The 17,845-nt window shown below is 42.2% G+C and overlaps 4 protein-coding genes across 4 annotated transcripts; 1 reads left to right on the forward strand and 3 right to left on the reverse strand.

The window, feature by feature from the left end:
• Nucleotides 1-1,316: 1,316 nt before the first annotated feature.
• Nucleotides 1,317-2,597, reverse strand: LOC307230562 (putative G-protein coupled receptor; the record flags this gene model as incomplete). Its single annotated transcript, XM_080000998.1, has 1 exon — nt 1,317-2,597. The coding sequence occupies one exon, from the start codon at nt 2,595-2,597 to the stop codon at nt 1,317-1,319; it is 1,281 nt and encodes a 426-aa protein (XP_079857124.1).
• Nucleotides 2,598-7,407: 4,810 nt separating this feature from the next.
• LOC307230418 (uncharacterized protein) lies at nt 7,408-10,377 on the reverse strand. Its single transcript, XM_080000811.1, has 6 exons — nt 10,187-10,377; nt 9,795-9,962; nt 9,401-9,551; nt 8,986-9,158; nt 8,386-8,611; nt 7,408-8,293 (listed from the first exon to the last, which is right to left on the reverse strand). The coding sequence occupies exons 2-6, from the start codon at nt 9,954-9,956 to the stop codon at nt 8,118-8,120; spliced, it is 888 nt and encodes a 295-aa protein (XP_079856937.1). The 5' UTR covers nt 9,957-9,962; nt 10,187-10,377; the 3' UTR covers nt 7,408-8,117.
• A 616-nt stretch (nt 10,378-10,993) lies between these two features.
• On the forward strand, nt 10,994-14,015 carry LOC307230421 (uncharacterized protein). The gene is made up of 4 exons (XM_080000814.1): nt 10,994-11,768; nt 12,183-12,385; nt 12,526-12,590; nt 12,725-14,015. The coding sequence occupies exon 1, from the start codon at nt 11,420-11,422 to the stop codon at nt 11,666-11,668; it is 249 nt and encodes an 82-aa protein (XP_079856940.1). The 5' UTR covers nt 10,994-11,419; the 3' UTR covers nt 11,669-11,768; nt 12,183-12,385; nt 12,526-12,590; nt 12,725-14,015.
• A 183-nt stretch (nt 14,016-14,198) lies between these two features.
• Nucleotides 14,199-17,691, reverse strand: LOC307230419 (uncharacterized protein). The gene is made up of 6 exons (XM_080000812.1): nt 17,391-17,691; nt 17,008-17,154; nt 16,472-16,619; nt 16,052-16,224; nt 15,440-15,665; nt 14,199-15,347 (listed from the first exon to the last, which is right to left on the reverse strand). Exons 2-6 carry the CDS (start codon nt 17,146-17,148, stop codon nt 15,172-15,174), a joined length of 864 nt encoding a protein of 287 aa, XP_079856938.1. The 5' UTR covers nt 17,149-17,154; nt 17,391-17,691; the 3' UTR covers nt 14,199-15,171.
• Nucleotides 17,692-17,845: the final 154 nt, after the last annotated feature.

Genomic DNA, 17,845 nt, shown 5'->3' on the forward strand with positions numbered 1-17,845 from the left:
CACACGAAAAGAAACTGCAAATCCTTACATTTCCATCGTCTGCAGTTTTGTCACGGACAGTTGGTATTAATTCCTCTTTCTTTTAAAATATTTTGAACTGGTCTGTGCAGCCAACAACACAGCGGTTCCTATGATCAGCTCTTAGTTTCGATGTTTGTGTTACACAGATGGAGGATTCTAATTCGACTGAGGTGACTTATATGGGGCGGCAAAGCTGAACGGCTCATTTCAGGACATGTTTTATGAACTGATAAAAAAAAAAAAAAAAAAAAGACGGACTAGCAGCACTGGTTTGTGTGTTAGTAGGCCCATCAGAGACCCAAATGTATGTGCATAAGCACTGAAAAAGTGAGTTTTTGGAATAGGTCCCATTGAACGAAAAAGGGAAAAGTTAATTTTCTCCTTTTCATGTTCAAAGAGGCTCTCCCTCAGGGAATCCAGTAACCTACATCTGTTTAGCACAGAACACAGATGAATACAGTTGCAAACGTAGCTAGAAACCACATGACTTGTTTGGTGTTCGGGTGATACTGTAATACGACTTTCATTTATTTGAATCGGTAAAAAGAAAAACACTGCAAAAACACACAGATATAGAAAAGGGTAGAGCAAACAGACACTGCAAAACTTACAAACAGAAAGCTTCTCCTATTATCTGTGTAATAAATCAAGCTTAATTATCTTCCCAAAAAATATTCATACATACAGCGGTGATGAGTGCGCCGATAAGTGCAAGAAATGTTTATAATGGCCAAAATGATATGTGGCCGTTATTATGATTTTTGTTTTGTGTAAGAATATGTTCCAACACTTTGGAATATCATGTAGAGCAGAATACTACTCCAGTTAAAAATATATTGTCAAAGTTATTCACTGAATATGTTGAGATATACACCATCCACAACATTAAAACCATCACTATTAACGACTTATATTGTGGAGCCCCCTTATGAAAGAAATGAGGAAGCTGGGTAGGTGAGGTAAACATGTTTGAAATGGTAAGAGTAACTGTGCCAGTGTCAGTTACTTTAACAAAAATAATATTAATGTGAAACACCTACATTTCTAACGCACAGTAACCAATGTGAGTAGAAGAACTGATTCAGTGCCTCACACTTATTCTTTAATAGTCTTTAGACAAAATACAAAATTAAAGTATGCCTTTCAATTTAAATAGCAACAAAAAAAACAACAGTTTAAAACTACATATAGTGAAGCTCTATCTATCCTCTCGTTCAAATAGAGGCTGATGTATATAAAGGTGCAGCAGATTCAGCTGGGAGACCTTGGATCTGCAGTCCAATGAAAGGGTTCTTCTAACTAAACTCCTCTGGAATCTGCCCTGGTATCCTGAAGCCCGGCTGGACGCTCTGGTCCAGAGTGTTCCTGGGACTGGGCACAGCGAAGCTAGCCCGGGTATCCACCGTGCAACTCGTCCTGTGGAGGAACTGCAGGAAGTTCTCGTGACCAGAACCCTCGTGGCTGGAGACCGCCAGCTCCGTCGGCCGGGCGGAGTAGCAGCGCCGCAACTTGCAGAGCTCCTCCCTGATCTGACGGTTGAGAAGTCCATAGAAGAAAGGGTTGATAGCGAAGGAGGAATATGCCATCCAAGTCACGGTCTCCTCCAGGTCATCTGGGATTTTGGATAAAGGGTCTAGGATTAGGTGGAGGTGGAAGGCAAAGTAAGGCAGCCAGCAGACCACAAACTGGCCAACAATGACCACCAGAGTCAGAGCGGCTTTACCGCCTCCAAAGGACCGATCCCGGGCGACCCTGCGAGGGGCGTTGTGTGTGGTGATGATGGTCGTCTGGCTGTTGATTGAGTCTGAGCGGTGTTTTATCTGACTGGCCGTCCAGGAGGGGAGAGGTCCATGCTGGCGGGCGGCCACACGTGCCACCTTGTACACATTACAGTAGACCGCAAAAATAACCATGGCAGGCAGGCAGAAGCAGGCCACGCAGAAAAACACGGAGAAGGCCCGTCTGTGGTCGCTGTGGCTCCAGTGCAGCGAGCAGTGCGCCGCGCTGATGGAGCTCAGACTGCGGTAGGACGGCCAGCCAAAAACAGTGGACAACCCCAGCACAGCCGAGGCCACCCATACCAGAACCATGACGGCTGCTGTCAGTTTTAGTGTCATTTTGACCTCGTAGCGCATGGGGTGGACAATGTAGTAGTACCGCTCAACACTGATGGCTGTGATGGTGAATATGGAGGCTGCTATCAGGAACACATTGAGGAAGACGTACATCTGGCATTCCAGCACGGTGAACACCACGCCGGCAAAGTATGGGGAGCTGGACACGATTCCCAGAGGCATGAGCAATATGGCACACAGCAGATCCACCACACACAGGTGGCACACAAAGGCAAACTTTCTGAGAGGAGGGGCTTTGATGACCACCACTAAAACGGCCGTGTTGGCCAGGAGGGCCAGAACATTGAGAGTCACCATGAAGAAGATCCCAGACAGGTCCTTGAAGCGTGTCTGGGCGTGGGGAAGAGTCCCCAGTTGCCTGCTGGGGGATGAGGGCATCGGAGCCCAGAAATCAACGCTGTCATTTAGCTCCTGGGTCCGGTGTGACTGAGACTCCTCCATGACTTACAGACAAGGTTTCAAAGCCACCATTTGTATTCCAGCGTCCGCCATCTTTTTGCAATGGCATGGAAGATCCCTCCAAGGGCAGACGATGGAGTCTCCGCTCCTATTTGAAGGAAACAAGTGTCCATTATCAGAAATAATGCAGTGAACGTTATCGATGCAAACCACGTCGATGCTTTCATTATGTTTTCACTTGGCGGCCAAGTGCAAACATTTGGATTTGGGTTTATACATGTTCATAACACTTTCCATTATCTTACAGACTATGTGACCAACAGTATAACTGCCAGCTGCATACAGTATATAAGTATAGGCGCTCCGAGTTACTATGAGATACATGTATGCAGATCTCTGAATACACATATGACTGGACTGGAAACATTCAGTTATGGCGAAGAGAATCAATACCTCTTCCCATACCTCGTTTGCAGGAATATTTAAGACTCTCTCCCCCTTTGTGAGCGAGTGTGACATGATCAATAAGAATAATTCATGGAGGACGACCTGTCTTCCCTCCGTCTGTCCTCCTCCTTTTGAAAGGAGAGATAATGAGAGTGCTTGTTTTAGGCCAGCTGCAGGGAGCTGCTTGCATTGATTAGTATGTGCTTCGTGCCGCCCCACGCCGTGCCATCAAAGGCACCACCTCTTAGCGGCATAGATCGCATCCACAACCACTGGTCATCTGCACCACATCCATTTGAACAAAAGTAAAGTAAAGTGCATAACACCTTATTTTATGCGATTTAACAGAATTACAAGTACCATATTAAATAATTTATAATCAAAATAAGTAAATGCAATGGGCTTTTCTTGTATAACATAATAACAACAATTGCAACTCAATATGCATCACTGTACCCACATGAATCTATTCAAACTTCAGCTGGAATCCTAATCAGCTTCCCAATAAATACATGACTGTAAAAGATGTTCTGTCCTAAATACATGTGCTCGCTTGCTGCCAGTGACCTTCTGATGCGCTGCCTCTCTGTAATCTTCTCTGGTAGATAGCCTCACGGTTGCCATGTTTGTAATGAGATTTATCCCCAGGAAGGACTTGTACATGTACATTATCATGCATATTATGTAAGGCTGTCCTCATTTTCATGTTCCAGTTGTAGCAGATGCTACTGTCTTGAGGCCCACGCTGCTCTGCTGGATGGAATGTTCATTTGCAGCCACTAGTCCCGTTAGGTTTATTTACTCTAATGATTTATGATCGTCAGTTCGGGGTTTAAAAAAAAAAGAAAAAAGGCATTTTAAACACAGCAAAAGCCTTTGCTTATATAAGCCTTTGCTTATATCCCATGCTGTTTCACCAAGTGAAGACACAGGTCATCATGGTCACCTGGAGGTTTTGTTTTTACCTGACGATAAAACGTTTGTTAAAATGTTTTTGCGTCTTTAGGTTTATCTTATTAGTTGTGATTTTGTGATTTTCAAGGGTTGAGACAGAATTGACATAAAGTTTATAATCATTCTGCTGGCATAATTATTTTTAAGTGTATATATTTTAATTTGCATGCTTTAGCTTTAATATGAGAAATTGCCTGTTTTGAGGATTTATATTAATTTATATTTAGATGAGATTGGATTTTATTATTTTTATCTAATTACATTTAAAGTAAAAAAAACAACATCAATCTAAAAAGTACTTTGATTGACACCTTAATATCCAGGTGCGGCAAGAATATGACTTGCGGCTCCGCTTTTTCAATGAAGAAAAACTGCATCTATTTTTGAAATGTTCGACATCATTTGTGCACATGACACTGCATGTTTTTAACGTTAAAGGTTTGGAGAAATCCTCAAGTCACAGCATATTCTGCTTGGAAACTAAAATACTGGATTGTTCAGAAGACACAGTACATTGTTTGTCTAATATGGATGTTCATGTTTTCAGATATTAGTATTATACCGTAAAATTAAGTGCTGGCGTTCCAACCTAAGTATTTTCATAGGATTTTTCAGGTTACAAAAAAAACATCTCAAAACAAATGATTTGCATGTTTTTTTCCTTCTCTTTAAGTCTGTTGGTTTCCAGGAAAAAGGATATGTAAAATAGATTACATGTACTTGTATACCCAGGGTAATGCTGTGCAGACCTTTCTGTGAAGTTATTGAAAAGGGTGAGACTATTTGCTTACTATATAATAAATACACATGGGTTTACTAAGCAGTGACGCTGTGAAGAGGGTTCAGTTTAAGATTTTTCAATTCAATTTTACATGAAATTACAATATTCTATGATATTGAAATTGGAGTTATGTCAAACAATGGAGCTTGTATATATTGTCTCTCTAATGAATGACTTAAATGGCATGAATATACTATCTAGATACCTATAGTCTTTGATTTCTCAATAATCAAAAGAATATATTATTCTACTTATCCTCTTTGCATAACCAAATGTAGGGCCCATTATTTAAGAATAGTGTTTATCTGGGTGAAAATATCCAAAGCAAGTTTCTTTAGATACTCAATGTTAACTCACCTGGCAGGTCCCATCGGCCTCCTTGGAAATGTAAGTGCAGCTCTAACCAAAGGTCTTCCAAGTTGAAACTCAACTGCTTCCAAAGCCAAATGGATGTTTTGTTCCTGTTCCTGTTCTACGAGTTTAAACACTGTGGGTTTGTCCTACAGGTGTGTCCCACTCACCTCTGCTCCACCTCACGGCTGCTGTGGTGAACTCTGCTGAAGCTCAGCACCAGACTGTGATGATGGAGGGTTGATGGACCCCGCAGACCCTGGGGGTGATGTGCTCTCAGACCACTGGGACAGCCCAGCTGGCTCAGGGAGAAGAGGAGGAGGGAGAGGAGGAGGAGGGGGAGGAGGAGGAGGAGTCCAGCCCATTGGTCTTTGTTAAAATCCCATCACTCGAGAAAAGATGATTCTATGGAAGGACGCACACCACCCTGGTCCCACCCACTCACCCGCGCACACACACACACACACACACACACACACACATACACACATACACACACACACACACACACACACACACCACTCTTTCATCAGTATGTGGCAGCGACTGTCACACATTGTACACTGTCCCGGCTCACACACACACACACACACACACACACACACACACACACACACACACACACCCTTGTCTGTTCTGCCCAAGCTTTCTCTTGACCAACAAGGTTGAATCATCACCAGTCAGTTCATTCAGTAGAGAATAATTTAGTCATTTGATGGTATACTCAACTCAAATAATTGTCTCTAAATGTCACCGGATGATTGATTCCAATTTGGCCTTTTTTTTTTAGAAAGACGAGCATTACCTGAGCTACTCTGACATCGCTATCCACCCTATAACACATAATAAAAATTCATAAATGATATCACTTGTGCGCTTTTTTACAGTAGGACAGTGATTTTAAAAATGTCTAAAACATAGGATCCTTCAGTGACATCTATGGGTTGCGAGGGAAACTGAAACATATATGCACAAGTCAGTATAAAGCAAGAATATCACCTTGACATGTTTGGCCGAGCAGCCACAAGAGCATGGAAGGAGGAAGCAGGGAGGTAAATGTCCTCTCCAAACAGATTTTCCCCTGCATTGAATTATTCCATCACTACATGATTTACATGTAATGCCTCATGAACTGGAAAAGTGGGGTTAAAACAGCCTCATCTTCAAATCAGAAGTACAGACCTGGACAAATGTCATAGAATAAAGCAAAGAAACTGTGAAAAGAGATCAATTATCGTTAAAGAGATCAATTATATTCTAAAATGGCCTGGACAAATTTGTTGGTACCATTTGACAAATGTGTTGGTAGCCTTCGACAAAAAAAGAAGAACCCACAATTTTCTCTGAAATAACTTGAAACTCACAAAAGTAATTGGCGTACATCATTGTTCATTCCATATTTAATAGAAATCAGTCTGCTTTTGATTTGAAGGGTGCCTTCTCCAGACTGCATGTTTCAGCTCTTTCCATAGATGTTGGATAGGTTTCAGATCAGGGCTCAGAACTGCACTTCAGAATAGTCAGATGTTTTGTTCTTATCCATTCTTGGAGCATTGTGGCTTGTCAATATGCATTTTAGCGAATTCCAGTCTGTTTTTTTTATGTTTTTCTTTCGAAAGTGGAGTCCTCCTGGGTCTTCTTCCATGAAGTCCACTGTCACTCAAAAAGGGATGGATAGTGTGATCAGACACTGATGTACCTTGACCTTGTAGTTCAGCTTGTACCTCATTGGAAGTTGTCCTTGGTTCTTTTTCTAACATTCGCACTATCCTTCTGTTCAATCTGCGGTCGATTTTCCTCTTGCGGCCGTGTCCAGGGAGGTTGGCTACAGTCCCATGGACCTTAAACTTCTTAATAGTATTTGCAACTGTAGTCACAGGAACATCAAGCTGCTTGGAGATGGTCTTATAGCCTTTACCTTTTACATGCTTGTCTATCATTTTCTTTCTGATCTCCACAGACAACTCTCTCCTTTGCTTTCTCTGGTTCATGTTCAGTGTGGTGCACACGATGATACCAAACAGCAGTGACTACTTTTCTCCATTTAAATTGGCTATATAAGCTTATAAGATTGGAGACATGCGTGATACCAGTTAAAGAAAACAGTTATTTTGAAATATCACTGTAATCTAGTTATTTATAATCTTTTCTAAGGGGTACCAATAAATATGTCCAGGCCATTTTAGAACATAATTGATCTCTTTAGCAGTTTAGTTTAGTAGTTTCTTTGCTTTACTCTATGACATACCAAAGGCATGCAGGTACACATGAGAAAATTGCTTTTAATTTCATCACTTTTTCAGGAGGAATGAAGGACTGTTTCAATGAGCTGTAAGGGTACCAACAAATTTGTCAACAAATGTCTGCACATGCATTTCTTGACTTACAGGTGAAAAACTGGCTAAATGCCGAGGTTAATCTCCCTGCGATAATCTGCCATTAATAACATCCATTCCTGTGTCTGTCCCAGGACCAAGGATGAGCCAGCATTTTCAATTATTGAAAAAGGCTATTCATTCCAACATTACATTACATTTAGCAGACGCTTTTATCCAAAGCGACTTACAATTGTTCAAACACCGACGGACGCAGCCATCAGGAGCAATTAGGGGTTAAGTGTCTTGCTCAAGGACACTACAGCATGCTAGCAGGAGGAGCCTGGGATCGAACCAGCAACCTTTGGATCACTAGACCACCACCTCTACTGGCTGAGCTACCACCCCCCTATTGACATTGAATGAATTTTTTAATAATGTGTTTTCATCTCTTGAATTGATCCAGAGGAAATTGAATGCGCAACCAGACATGTTTGCTCACATGAGGTCCTAAGCCATAACTTGTGAAACAGAGTAGTAAATAACATTTAAACACATTAGGAGCAATTAACACAATCATCAAAAATCAGAATTAATACCAAATATCGTGAACAAATTGATTAGAAAAAAGGGTACTTAGCATTGCTATTTGCCTTTTATAACCAATGACCAATTGGAACAAAACATCATTTAACCAATAACAATTACAAGTAGTTAAACATTTTCTGACCCCGTGTTTTGCATCTCAAAACTCTTATCGAAAACAACTTTGCTTTCAGGTTTAACAAATCCCAGTCTTTTCTTCAGTAATTTGTCCTCATTGTTCAGTTTCGTCCGGATGGCAGTCTTTATTTGACTGCCATCCACGCCAAACTTGATGCCGATATGGTCTGGAAAAAAATTCAAAACATGTAAAAATGGTGTTCTTTTTTTTACAAAGTATCTGACTCATGTGCTTTGAATAGTATCAAAGGGAGTGTACCGATGATGCTGCTCAGGATGTCAGGGGGGAGAGGAGGCTTTTGGCAGTCATCACCGGTACCATTGGTCCGGCGGCCCTGCAGAGAGTGCGTCGCCAGGGTTTCTCTGTCAAAAAGCATCATCAGCAGTGCAGACGTGTACTTTCTGAAGTCTGTGATCTCTGATATTTGTTCATAAAGATTCCTGGGGACTCTCACACCCTCTGAGAGATAAAGGAAGTTATCCTCCTGAAAGAAAAAAAAAAACCAAAAAACAAAAAGAAACTGGTTAGTTCAACCAAACACATGATCAACTTAATCAAAAAGCAAATCCAGTCTTTCCTCCAAATTATTAATGAAAATAAATACACCTTAGACTAATAGGTAAACATATGAGCAGGTCACAAGTTTAGATCATTTGTGATGAGCATTTATCACGTTACACATTATAACTTCACTGTTCTTTATTTTTTTATGGTTGAAATAAATTGCATTACTTTGTGATTGAAATTCATTAATTATAACAAGTTTCAGCGCTAACACAGATGACATCTTAGCTCAACTCACTTTATCTGCCAAATGACCTTCAAATCAACACTAGCGAGAAAGGAATAGCAATTGACCTCTGACATGTGAGGTATCCCACTTTCTGCCTCGGGATCGTTGATAAAAGAGACGGTTTCCTCCACGCTGCTCTGTGATGCCACTGCGTCCTTGCTCCCGTGCTGAACATTGTCCAGAGTGGCTCGCAGTTCCTGCGCTGTCTCTCTCATCTGCAGCATAAGACTGTTCATCTCTGGAACAAACAGAGGCCATTACATTATGAAATAACATTGTGCAATATTGTTGGGAAAAATGCTGAAAAAATCAAATGAGCTGTTATATTGTGAATAGTCTTAGGATTTCATTATGTCAAAATGAACTGGGGAACCATAATTTAGTTGTCATCTTGTTTTTATAACGTTGATGCAAGTTTAGAAATTCACCCAAAAAAAAAAAAAAAAAAAAGTTAAATGCCAGTCCAACTTTTGAACCCACCTTTCAGCTCTCTCAACTCCCTTTCAGCCAAAATCCTACATCTACGTTCGTATTTGAGTTGTGATTGCAGCTGCTCTATTTTCATGAGAAGACTTATTGTGTCTGTTCTGATCCCACCTCCCTCCTCCTCCTCAAGGCCAGTGAGATCCCCCTGTCCAAGTCAAGGAAAATGCAGAGAATGAATGGAGAAAAAAAATTAAGAAAAGTCGTTAGAAATATTACTCGTGATAATAATAATAAAACCATTAATATGGACAATAATAATGATGATAATAATAATAATAATAATAGTATTGTTATTATTAACAGTACTATATTATATTAATATAATAATAGTTACAAAAAATACAATAATAATAATAATAATAATAATAATAATAATAATAATAATAACCTCCGGAATGGGAAAAGGTGAATAGCTGGCAAACTCTGGGAATTTGAACTTGAAGTCGGGGGGATCGCATCCCAAGTCCTGCGACTCGGGGCCAATCTTAATCATTTTCTCTGCCGGTTCGGTCGCTGCCGCCACAGCCTCTCTCTTGGGCGGCATGGGCATGCGGTCCTGCGAATGATCAAGCGCCCGCTAGTTTTTTGGAACACAATCACAAACAACTTATGCGCGGAGCGGAGTTCCACGCCTTTGCTCATCCACACCAGCTACCGTCCCGTTCCTGGGAACGTTCCACCCCCCCCCAAAAAAAAGTTCCTTGACCCGACCTCCACCTCCATCCCCACTCACGCCTCCTGCCAGACCTCACCTTGCTGAACCCTGGGAAACTGTCTTACCTAAAATCCAAAGGAGGCCGTTTGTTTTTGGGGGTATGTCTGCGTAAAGGTCCGCGCCTAGCGCCTCAGTTCGCAGTGTGAACGCCGAACATCGACACGCGTTGAGGACAAAAGACGCGCTGTACGTTGAAGTACTGCGTAGTGGAGGAAGTGGTAGTAGTACTACTGCAGTAGTGGGCAGTACACGGGTCCTGGTTTAAACAGCGGCGCCGTTTGGGGGTCTGCGCAAACTATTCTCCCGAAAATGTCTGTTAAATACGGGTGTTTTTTTACCGCCCACCCTGCGCGCACAGCGTGGCCGTTGCGCCGTGGTTTTCATTTTTCTTTTCCCAATTATGTGCGGAACGAAAGCGCGGACGCGCCATGTGCGGGGGGGGACGTGTTTTGCCTCTGCACACGTTTCCTGTGGACGCGGACCGCCCCGTCGATCCAATCGGGGGCGAGCTTCCATTCCGTGTGCTCACGTCTAGTCCAACGGGGTGGCCCGTAGTTTAATAGAAGGCGGGACGTGATGGAACCGGGTTTGACCCGGTCAACCCTACCCGGGATTCATCCAATTAGCGTCTCCGTTGCGCTCCCTGTGTTTATAGTTCGGTTGAGGAGAACCCATGGGGGGTCTAGTCTTGAGTTGTTGAAAGTAGTCTGAAGAGGAACATTCTATCGCATTCTATCATGTCGTCGTCGTTCTAACATAAAGAAGAGAGGTGAACCCGGCGTCCCCCCCCAAAAAAGGACACCGTTCAAACAGCGTCGCAACGTAAGGTAAACGACGACGAGCCGAGCCGGGCAGCTAGTCGGCATCCCCCCCCCCCTCGCAAGAGCAGCGCTACGGCTCCGGTGTGGTCGTGGGGCGGCGTCGTGCCGAATAGAAAGCCAAACACCTTTCCCCGGGCCGCGCGTTGATCGGATTTAACCGAACGCGCGAAGCGATAACAACCTCGTTCGACGCTCCGCAGGTCGATGGGGACGCGGACGGCGACGTCGAGGGTCGCGGCCAAGAAATCCAACTCGAGATTCAGCGAAGAGATCTCCAGCGACTCCGAAACAGAAAGGTGCCGTTTTCACGGGCGTTTGCCGTTTGTTTTTGCATTTTTAAACACGTTTTAAAATAGTATTCGATGGATACCAACAGCTGCACCTCCAGCCACCAGTCTGTCAAGCTCCTGGCTTGACCATCTGGTGACTCGGTGCAGCCAGAACAACCTGGAGCTCAACACTGTGAGGACAGTGGAGATGGTCGTGGACTTCAGGGAGAACGCAGCCCCACTCAACCCCATCACCCTGTGTGACCCCTCAGTCGACTCATTGGAGTCCTGCCGCTTCCTGGGAACCGTCATCTCCCAGGACCTCAAGTGGGAGCTGAACATCGGCTCCATCATCAAGAAAGCCCGGCTGAGGGAGTTCAACCTGCCAGAGACGACGATGGTGCACATCTACGCCACCATCATGGAGTCCGTTCTCATCTCCTCCATCACCATCTAGTACGCTGCTGCAACCACCAAGGACAAGGGCAGGCTGCAGCTTGTCATTCGTTCCACTGAGAAGGCGATCTGCCATCTCCCCAGGACCCTGAGGCGTGCAGGTAAGATTGTGGCTGACCCCTCCCACCCCGGACACAAACTGTTTGAAACACTTCCCTCTAGTAGGAGGCTGCGGTCCAACAAAGCCAAAACCTCTCGCCACATGAACAGTTTCTTCCTATCTGCAATTGGCCTCATCAACAAGGCCCCCCCATTACGCCTTAAATTGAATGGGTATGTCAATGCGTTACATTAATGGGCACTTTAGACTGAACATTTGCACATTGTTGCACAAACTGCAAAGCTTTATTCTTTTTTTTTTTTACATATTCTTTATATATTTCATTTATATTTTACTTATTGTTTTACATTTGTTTCACGTATGCACCGAACACCAAGAAATATTCCTTGCTTGTGTAGACTTTCTTGGCAATAAAGACTATTCTGATTCTGAAGAGGTAGTCTGGGGTCTACAGCATGCACTGTAGGTAACCACCTGCGCACACAAAGTTTGTCGAAATGACTCCGGCGCGGTCCTGTTGTGCGGATGGGTTTGCATCGAACAGCCCTGCGGTGCAAGATGAGGAGGAGGAGGAGGAGGAGGAGGAGGAGGAAGAAACTCCACAGGGGAAGAAGCTTTGACTAGACCAACTCTACCTCGAAAAACTAAGGGACGAAGGTAAGTTTTCTCCTCCAGTTGTCACACTGAGTGTTTGAGTGTTTTCCTCAATATGACGACGTCCATGTTGTCATGTTCATGTCTGTTGTGATCGTGCGGTTTAGATAAAAAGACCTCACCTCATCCTGTGTTTCTCATAGGAAAGGAAAGTAGAAGATGACGCATTTGAGACTCTCTGCTGCTAAAGACTGCTCTATTATCAAATGTTAGTAAGCACTTCACTGTTGTTGCCCTGTTATCTCGTCAAAGTAAAAGTGTATTTAATGTGTTTTCTTTTCATGTGTTGATCACCTGATTATGGATTTTAAAAAAAATAATTTCTCTCTCCGATGATTTCAGGGGATGTCGAGAGTGGAAAGAGACTGCACACGATATCTGGTAGAAGGAAAGGCACCGAAGACCGCCATGTGGGACACACTCCGCATGTCCTGTGCATGGCCATATCTAAAACATAGACACTTCACTGACATCTATGGGTTGCTAGGAAAACTGAAAGATATGCACAAGTCAGTATAAAGCAAGAATATCATCTTGATATGTTTATTGGCCTCGAAGCCAGAAGAGCATGGTCTGATGGAGGAAGCAGGAAGGTAAATGTCCTCTCCAAACAGACTTTTCCCCCCCATTGACTAATTCCATCACTACATGATTAACATGTGATGCCTCATGAACTGGAAAAGTGGAATGAAAACAGCCTCATCTTGAAATCAGAAGTATAGACGTAGACAAATTTGTTGGTACCCTTACAGCTCATTGCTTCAATGCTTCATTCCTCCTGAAAAGTGATGGAATTAAAAACTTTTTTTTTTCCAGGTATACCTGCCTGCCTTTGGTATGTCATAGAGTAAAACTAAGGAACTGAAAAGAGAAATTATCGCTAAAGAGATCAATTATATTCTAAAATGGCCTGGACAAATTTGTTGGTACCATTTGACAAATGTGTTGGTAGCCTTCGACAAAAAAAGAACCCACAATTTTCTCTGAAATAACTTGAAACTCACAAAAGTAATTGGCGTACATCATTGTTTATTCCATATTTAATAATAAATCAGTCTGCTTTTGATTTGAAGGGTGCCTTCTCCAGACTGTATGTTTCAGCTCTTTCCATAGATGTTGGATAGGTTTCAGATCAGGGCTCAGAAGTGCACTTCAGAATAGTCAGATGTTTTGTTCTTATCCATTCTTGGGTGCTTTTATTTGTGTGTTTCGGATCATTATCATGTTGGAGGACCCATAACCTGCGACTGAGACAGAGCTTTCTGACACTGAGCAGTACGTTTTGCTCCAGAATGCCTTGATAGTCTTGAGAATTCCTTTTGCCCTGCAGATTCAAGGCACCCCATGCTAGATTAGCAAAGCAGCCCCAAAACATAACCAGGCCTCTTCCATGTTTCACAGTAGGTATAGTGTTCTCTCCTTTGAAAGGTTTGTTTTTTTCGTCTGTGAACATAGAGCTGATGTGACTTGCCAAAAAGCTCCAGTTTTGACTCATCTGTCCAAAGGATATTCTCCCAGAAGCATTGTGGCTTGTCAATATGCATTTTAGCGAATTCTAGTCTGGCTTTTTTATGTTTTTCTTTCAAAAGTGGAGTCCTCCTGGGTCTTCTTCCATAGAGCCCACTGTCACTCAACAAGTGACAAATGGTGTAATCAGACACTGATGTACCTTGACCTTGTAGTTCAGCTTGTACCTCATTGGAAGTTGTCCTTGGCTCTTTTTCTAACATTCGCACTATCCTTCTGTTCAATCTGGGGTCGATTTTCCTCTTGCGGCCGCGTACAGGGAGGTTGGCTACAGTCCCATGGACCTTAAACTTCTTAATAGTATTTGCAACTGTAGTCACAGGAACATCAAGCTGCTTGGAGATGGTCTTATAGCCTTTACCTTTTACATGCTTGTCTATCATTTTCTTTCTGATTTCCTCAGATAACTCTCTCCTTTGCTTTCTCTGGTCCATGTTCAGTGTGGTGCACACGATGATACCAAACAGCAGAGTGACTACTTTTCTCCATTTAAATAGGCTGAATGACTGATTATAAGATTGAAGACATATGTGATACCAGTTAAAGAAAAGTTATTTTGAAATATCGCTGTAATCTAGTTATTTATAATCTTTTCTAAGGGGTACAAACAAATCTGTCCAGGCCATTTTAGAATAGAATTGATCTCTTTAGCAATAATTTATGTCTTTACAGTTTCTTTGCTTTACTCTATGACATACCAAAGGCATTCAGGTGTACATGAGAAAATTGCTTGTAATTTCATCACTTCTCAGGAGGATTGAAGGACTGTTTCAATGAGCTGTAAGGGTACCAACAAATTTGTCCATGTCTGTACACGCATTTCTTGACTTACAGGTGAAAGATTGGCTTAATGCTGAGGTTGATCTCCCTGCGATAATCTGTCATTAATGACATCCATTCCTGTGTCTGTCCCAGGACCAAGGATGAGCCAGCATTTTCAATGATTGAAAAAGGCTATTCATTCCAGCGTTGACATTTAATTTTTTAATAATGTGTTTTCATCTCTTGAATTGGTCCAGAGGAAATTAAATGCGCAACCAGACATGTTTGCTCACATGAGGTCCTAAGCCATAACTTGTAAAACAGTAGTAAATAACATTTAAACACATTAGGAGCTATTATCAACACAATCATCAAAAATCAGAATTAATACCAAATATCGTGAATATATTGATTATAAAATATGCTACTTAGCATTGCTATTTTATAACCAATGATCATGTGGAACAAAACGTATTTTAACCAATAAATATTCCAAGTGATTAAACATTTTCTGACCCCGTGTTTTGCATCTCAAAACTCTTATCGAAAACAACTTTGCTTTCAGGTTTAACAAATCCCAGTCTTTTCTTCAGTAATTTGTCCTCATTGTTCAGTTTCGTCCGGATGGCAGTCTTTATTTGACTGCCATCCACGCCAAACTTGATGCCGATATGGTCTGGAAAAAAAATTCAAAACATGTAAAAAATGTGTTCTTTTTTTACAAAGTATCTGACTCATGTGCTTTGAATAGTATCAAAGGGAGTGTACCGATGATGCTGCTCAGGATGTCAGGGGGGAGAGGAGGCTTTTGGCAGTCATCACTGGTACCATTGGTCCGGCGGCCCTGCAGAGAGTGCGTCGCCAGGGTTTCTCTGTCAAAAAGCATCATCAGCAGTGCAGACGTGTACTTTTTGAAGTCTGTGATCTCTGATATGCGCTCATAAAGATTCCTGGGGACTCGCACACCCTCTGAGAGATAAAGGAAGTTATCCTCCTGGAAGAAAAAACAACAACTGGTTGGTTCAACCAAACACATCATCAATGATCAACTTCATCAAAAAGCAAAGCCAGTCTTTCTTCCAAATTATTCATGAAAAGAAATACACCTTAGACTAATAAGGTAAGGTAAACAAATGAGCAAGTCACAAGTTTAGATCATTTGTGATGCGCATTTATTATCTTACACCATATAACTGGATTTTTCTTTTTTTTTATAGTAAAAATATAATGGTCAAAATAGCATTAATTTGTGAAATGAAAAAATAGGTATTGATTAATTATAAAAAGTTTAAGTGCTAACACAGAAGACATCTTAGCTCAAGTCTCTATCTGCCAAATGACCTTCAAATCAACACTGGCGAGAAAGAAATAGCAATTGACCTCTGACATGTGAGGTATCCCACTTTCTGCTTCGGGATCGTTGATAAAGGAGACCGTTTCCTCCACGCTGCTCTGTGATGCGACTGTGTCCTTGCTCCCGTGCTGAACGTTGTCAAGGGTGGCTCGCAGCTCCTGCGCTGTGTGTCTCATTTGCAGCATAAGACTGTTCATCTCTGAAACCAACAGAGGCCATTACATTATGAAATAAAATTGTGCAATATTGTTGGGAGGAATACAAAAAAATTCAAACAAGCTGTTGTATTGTGAATAGTCTTAGTATTTAATTGTGTCAAAATGAACTGGGGGGAGGGGGGCTTACTTAATTGTCATCTTGTTTTTATAACATTGACGCAAGTTTAGAAATTCACAAAAAAAAAAAAATTAATTAAAATTAAATGCCAGTCCATCTTTTGAACCCACCTTTCAGCTCTCTCAACTCCCTTTCAGCCAAAATCCTACATCTACGTTCGTATTTGAGTTGTGATTGCAGCTGCTCTATTTTCATGAGAAGACTTATTGTGTCTGTTCGGATCCCACCTCCCTCCTCCTCAAGGCCAGTGAGATCCCCCTGTCCAAGTCAAAAAAAAAAATTAAGAGAATGAACGGAGAAAAAATGTAAGAAAAGTGGTTCGAAATATTACTCATGATTATGATAATAATAATAATTAAATCATACATATGGACAATAATAATAATATTCTTGTTATTATTAACAATATAATAATAAAAAATAATTATAAAAAATGAAATAATAATCATAACAAAATAACAATGATGATAATTGTTCTTATAATATAATAATAAAATAATAATGATCACGAGAATTATTATAAAAACAATGATAAAAATTATAATAATACAATTGTGATGATAATAATGATCATAATCATAATAATAACAATAATGATCATAATAATAATTATAATACAATGTATAATAATGATAATAATAATAACCTCTGGATTGGGAAAAGGTGAATAGCTGGCAAACTCTGGGAATTCGCGTCCAAAGTCCTGCGTCTCGGGGCAAATCTTACTCATTTTCTCTGCCGGTTCGGTCGCTGCCGCCACAGCCTCTCTCTTGGGCGGCATGGGCATGCGGTCCTGCGAATGATCAAGCGCCCGCTAGTTTTTTGGAACACAATCACAAACAACTTATGCGCGGAGCGGAGTTCCACGCCTTTGCTCATCCACACCAGCTACCGTCCCGTTCCTGGGAACGTTCCACCCCCCCAAAAAAAGTTCCTTGACCAGACCTCCACCTCCACCCCCCCCCCCCTTGCCTCACGCCATTCCTCCTGCCGGACCTCACCTTGCTGAACCCTGGGAAACTGGCTTACCTAAAATCCAAAGGAGGCCATGTGTTATTTGGGGTATGTCTGCGTAAAAGTCCGCGCCTAGCGCCTCAGTTCGCAGTGTGAACGCCAAACACCGACACGCGTTGAGGACAAAAGACGCGCTGTAAGTGGTAGTACTGCGTAGTGGAGGAAGTGGTAGTAGTACTACTGCAGTAGTGGGCAGTACACGGGTCCTGGTTTAAACAGCGGCGCCGTTTGGGGGTCTGCGCAAACTATTCTCCCGAAAATGTCTGTTAAATACGGGTGTTTTTTTACCGCCCACCCTGCGCGCACAGCGTGGCCGTTGCGCCGTGGTTTTCATTTTTCTTTTCCCAATTATGTGCGGAACGAAAGCGCGGACGCGCCATGTGCGGGGGGGGACGTGTTTTGCCTCTGCACACGTTTCCTGTGGACGCGGACCGCCCCGTCGATCCAATCGGGGGCGAGCTTCCATTCCG

The sequence above is a fragment of the Zeus faber genome (genome assembly GCF_960531495.2).
Source record: "Zeus faber genome assembly, chromosome: 5".
NCBI lineage: Eukaryota > Metazoa > Chordata > Actinopteri > Zeiformes > Zeidae > Zeus > Zeus faber.

Excerpts from the sequence above, each read along its gene's own strand:
- LOC307230418 (XM_080000811.1), bottom strand. The coding sequence starts at position 9,956 with ATGCCCATGCCGCCCAAGAGAGAGGCTGTGGCGGCAGCGACCGAACCG. Across the intron at positions 9,552-9,794 it reads CACCTTTTCCCATTCCGGAG|GGGGATCTCACTGGCCTTGA; the intron begins GTTATTATTATT and ends TGACTTGGACAG. Across the intron at positions 8,612-8,985 it reads GGATACCTCACATGTCAGAG|GAGGATAACTTCCTTTATCT; the intron begins GTCAATTGCTAT and ends TTTTTCTTTCAG.
- LOC307230421 (XM_080000814.1), top strand. The coding sequence starts at position 11,420 with ATGGTCGTGGACTTCAGGGAGAACGCAGCCCCACTCAACCCCATCACC.
- LOC307230419 (XM_080000812.1), bottom strand. The coding sequence starts at position 17,148 with ATGCCCATGCCGCCCAAGAGAGAGGCTGTGGCGGCAGCGACCGAACCG. Across the intron at positions 16,225-16,471 it reads GGAGTTGAGAGAGCTGAAAG|AGATGAACAGTCTTATGCTG; the intron begins GTGGGTTCAAAA and ends TGTTGGTTTCAG. Across the intron at positions 15,348-15,439 it reads CATCCTGAGCAGCATCATCG|ACCATATCGGCATCAAGTTT; the intron begins GTACACTCCCTT and ends TTTTTTTTCCAG.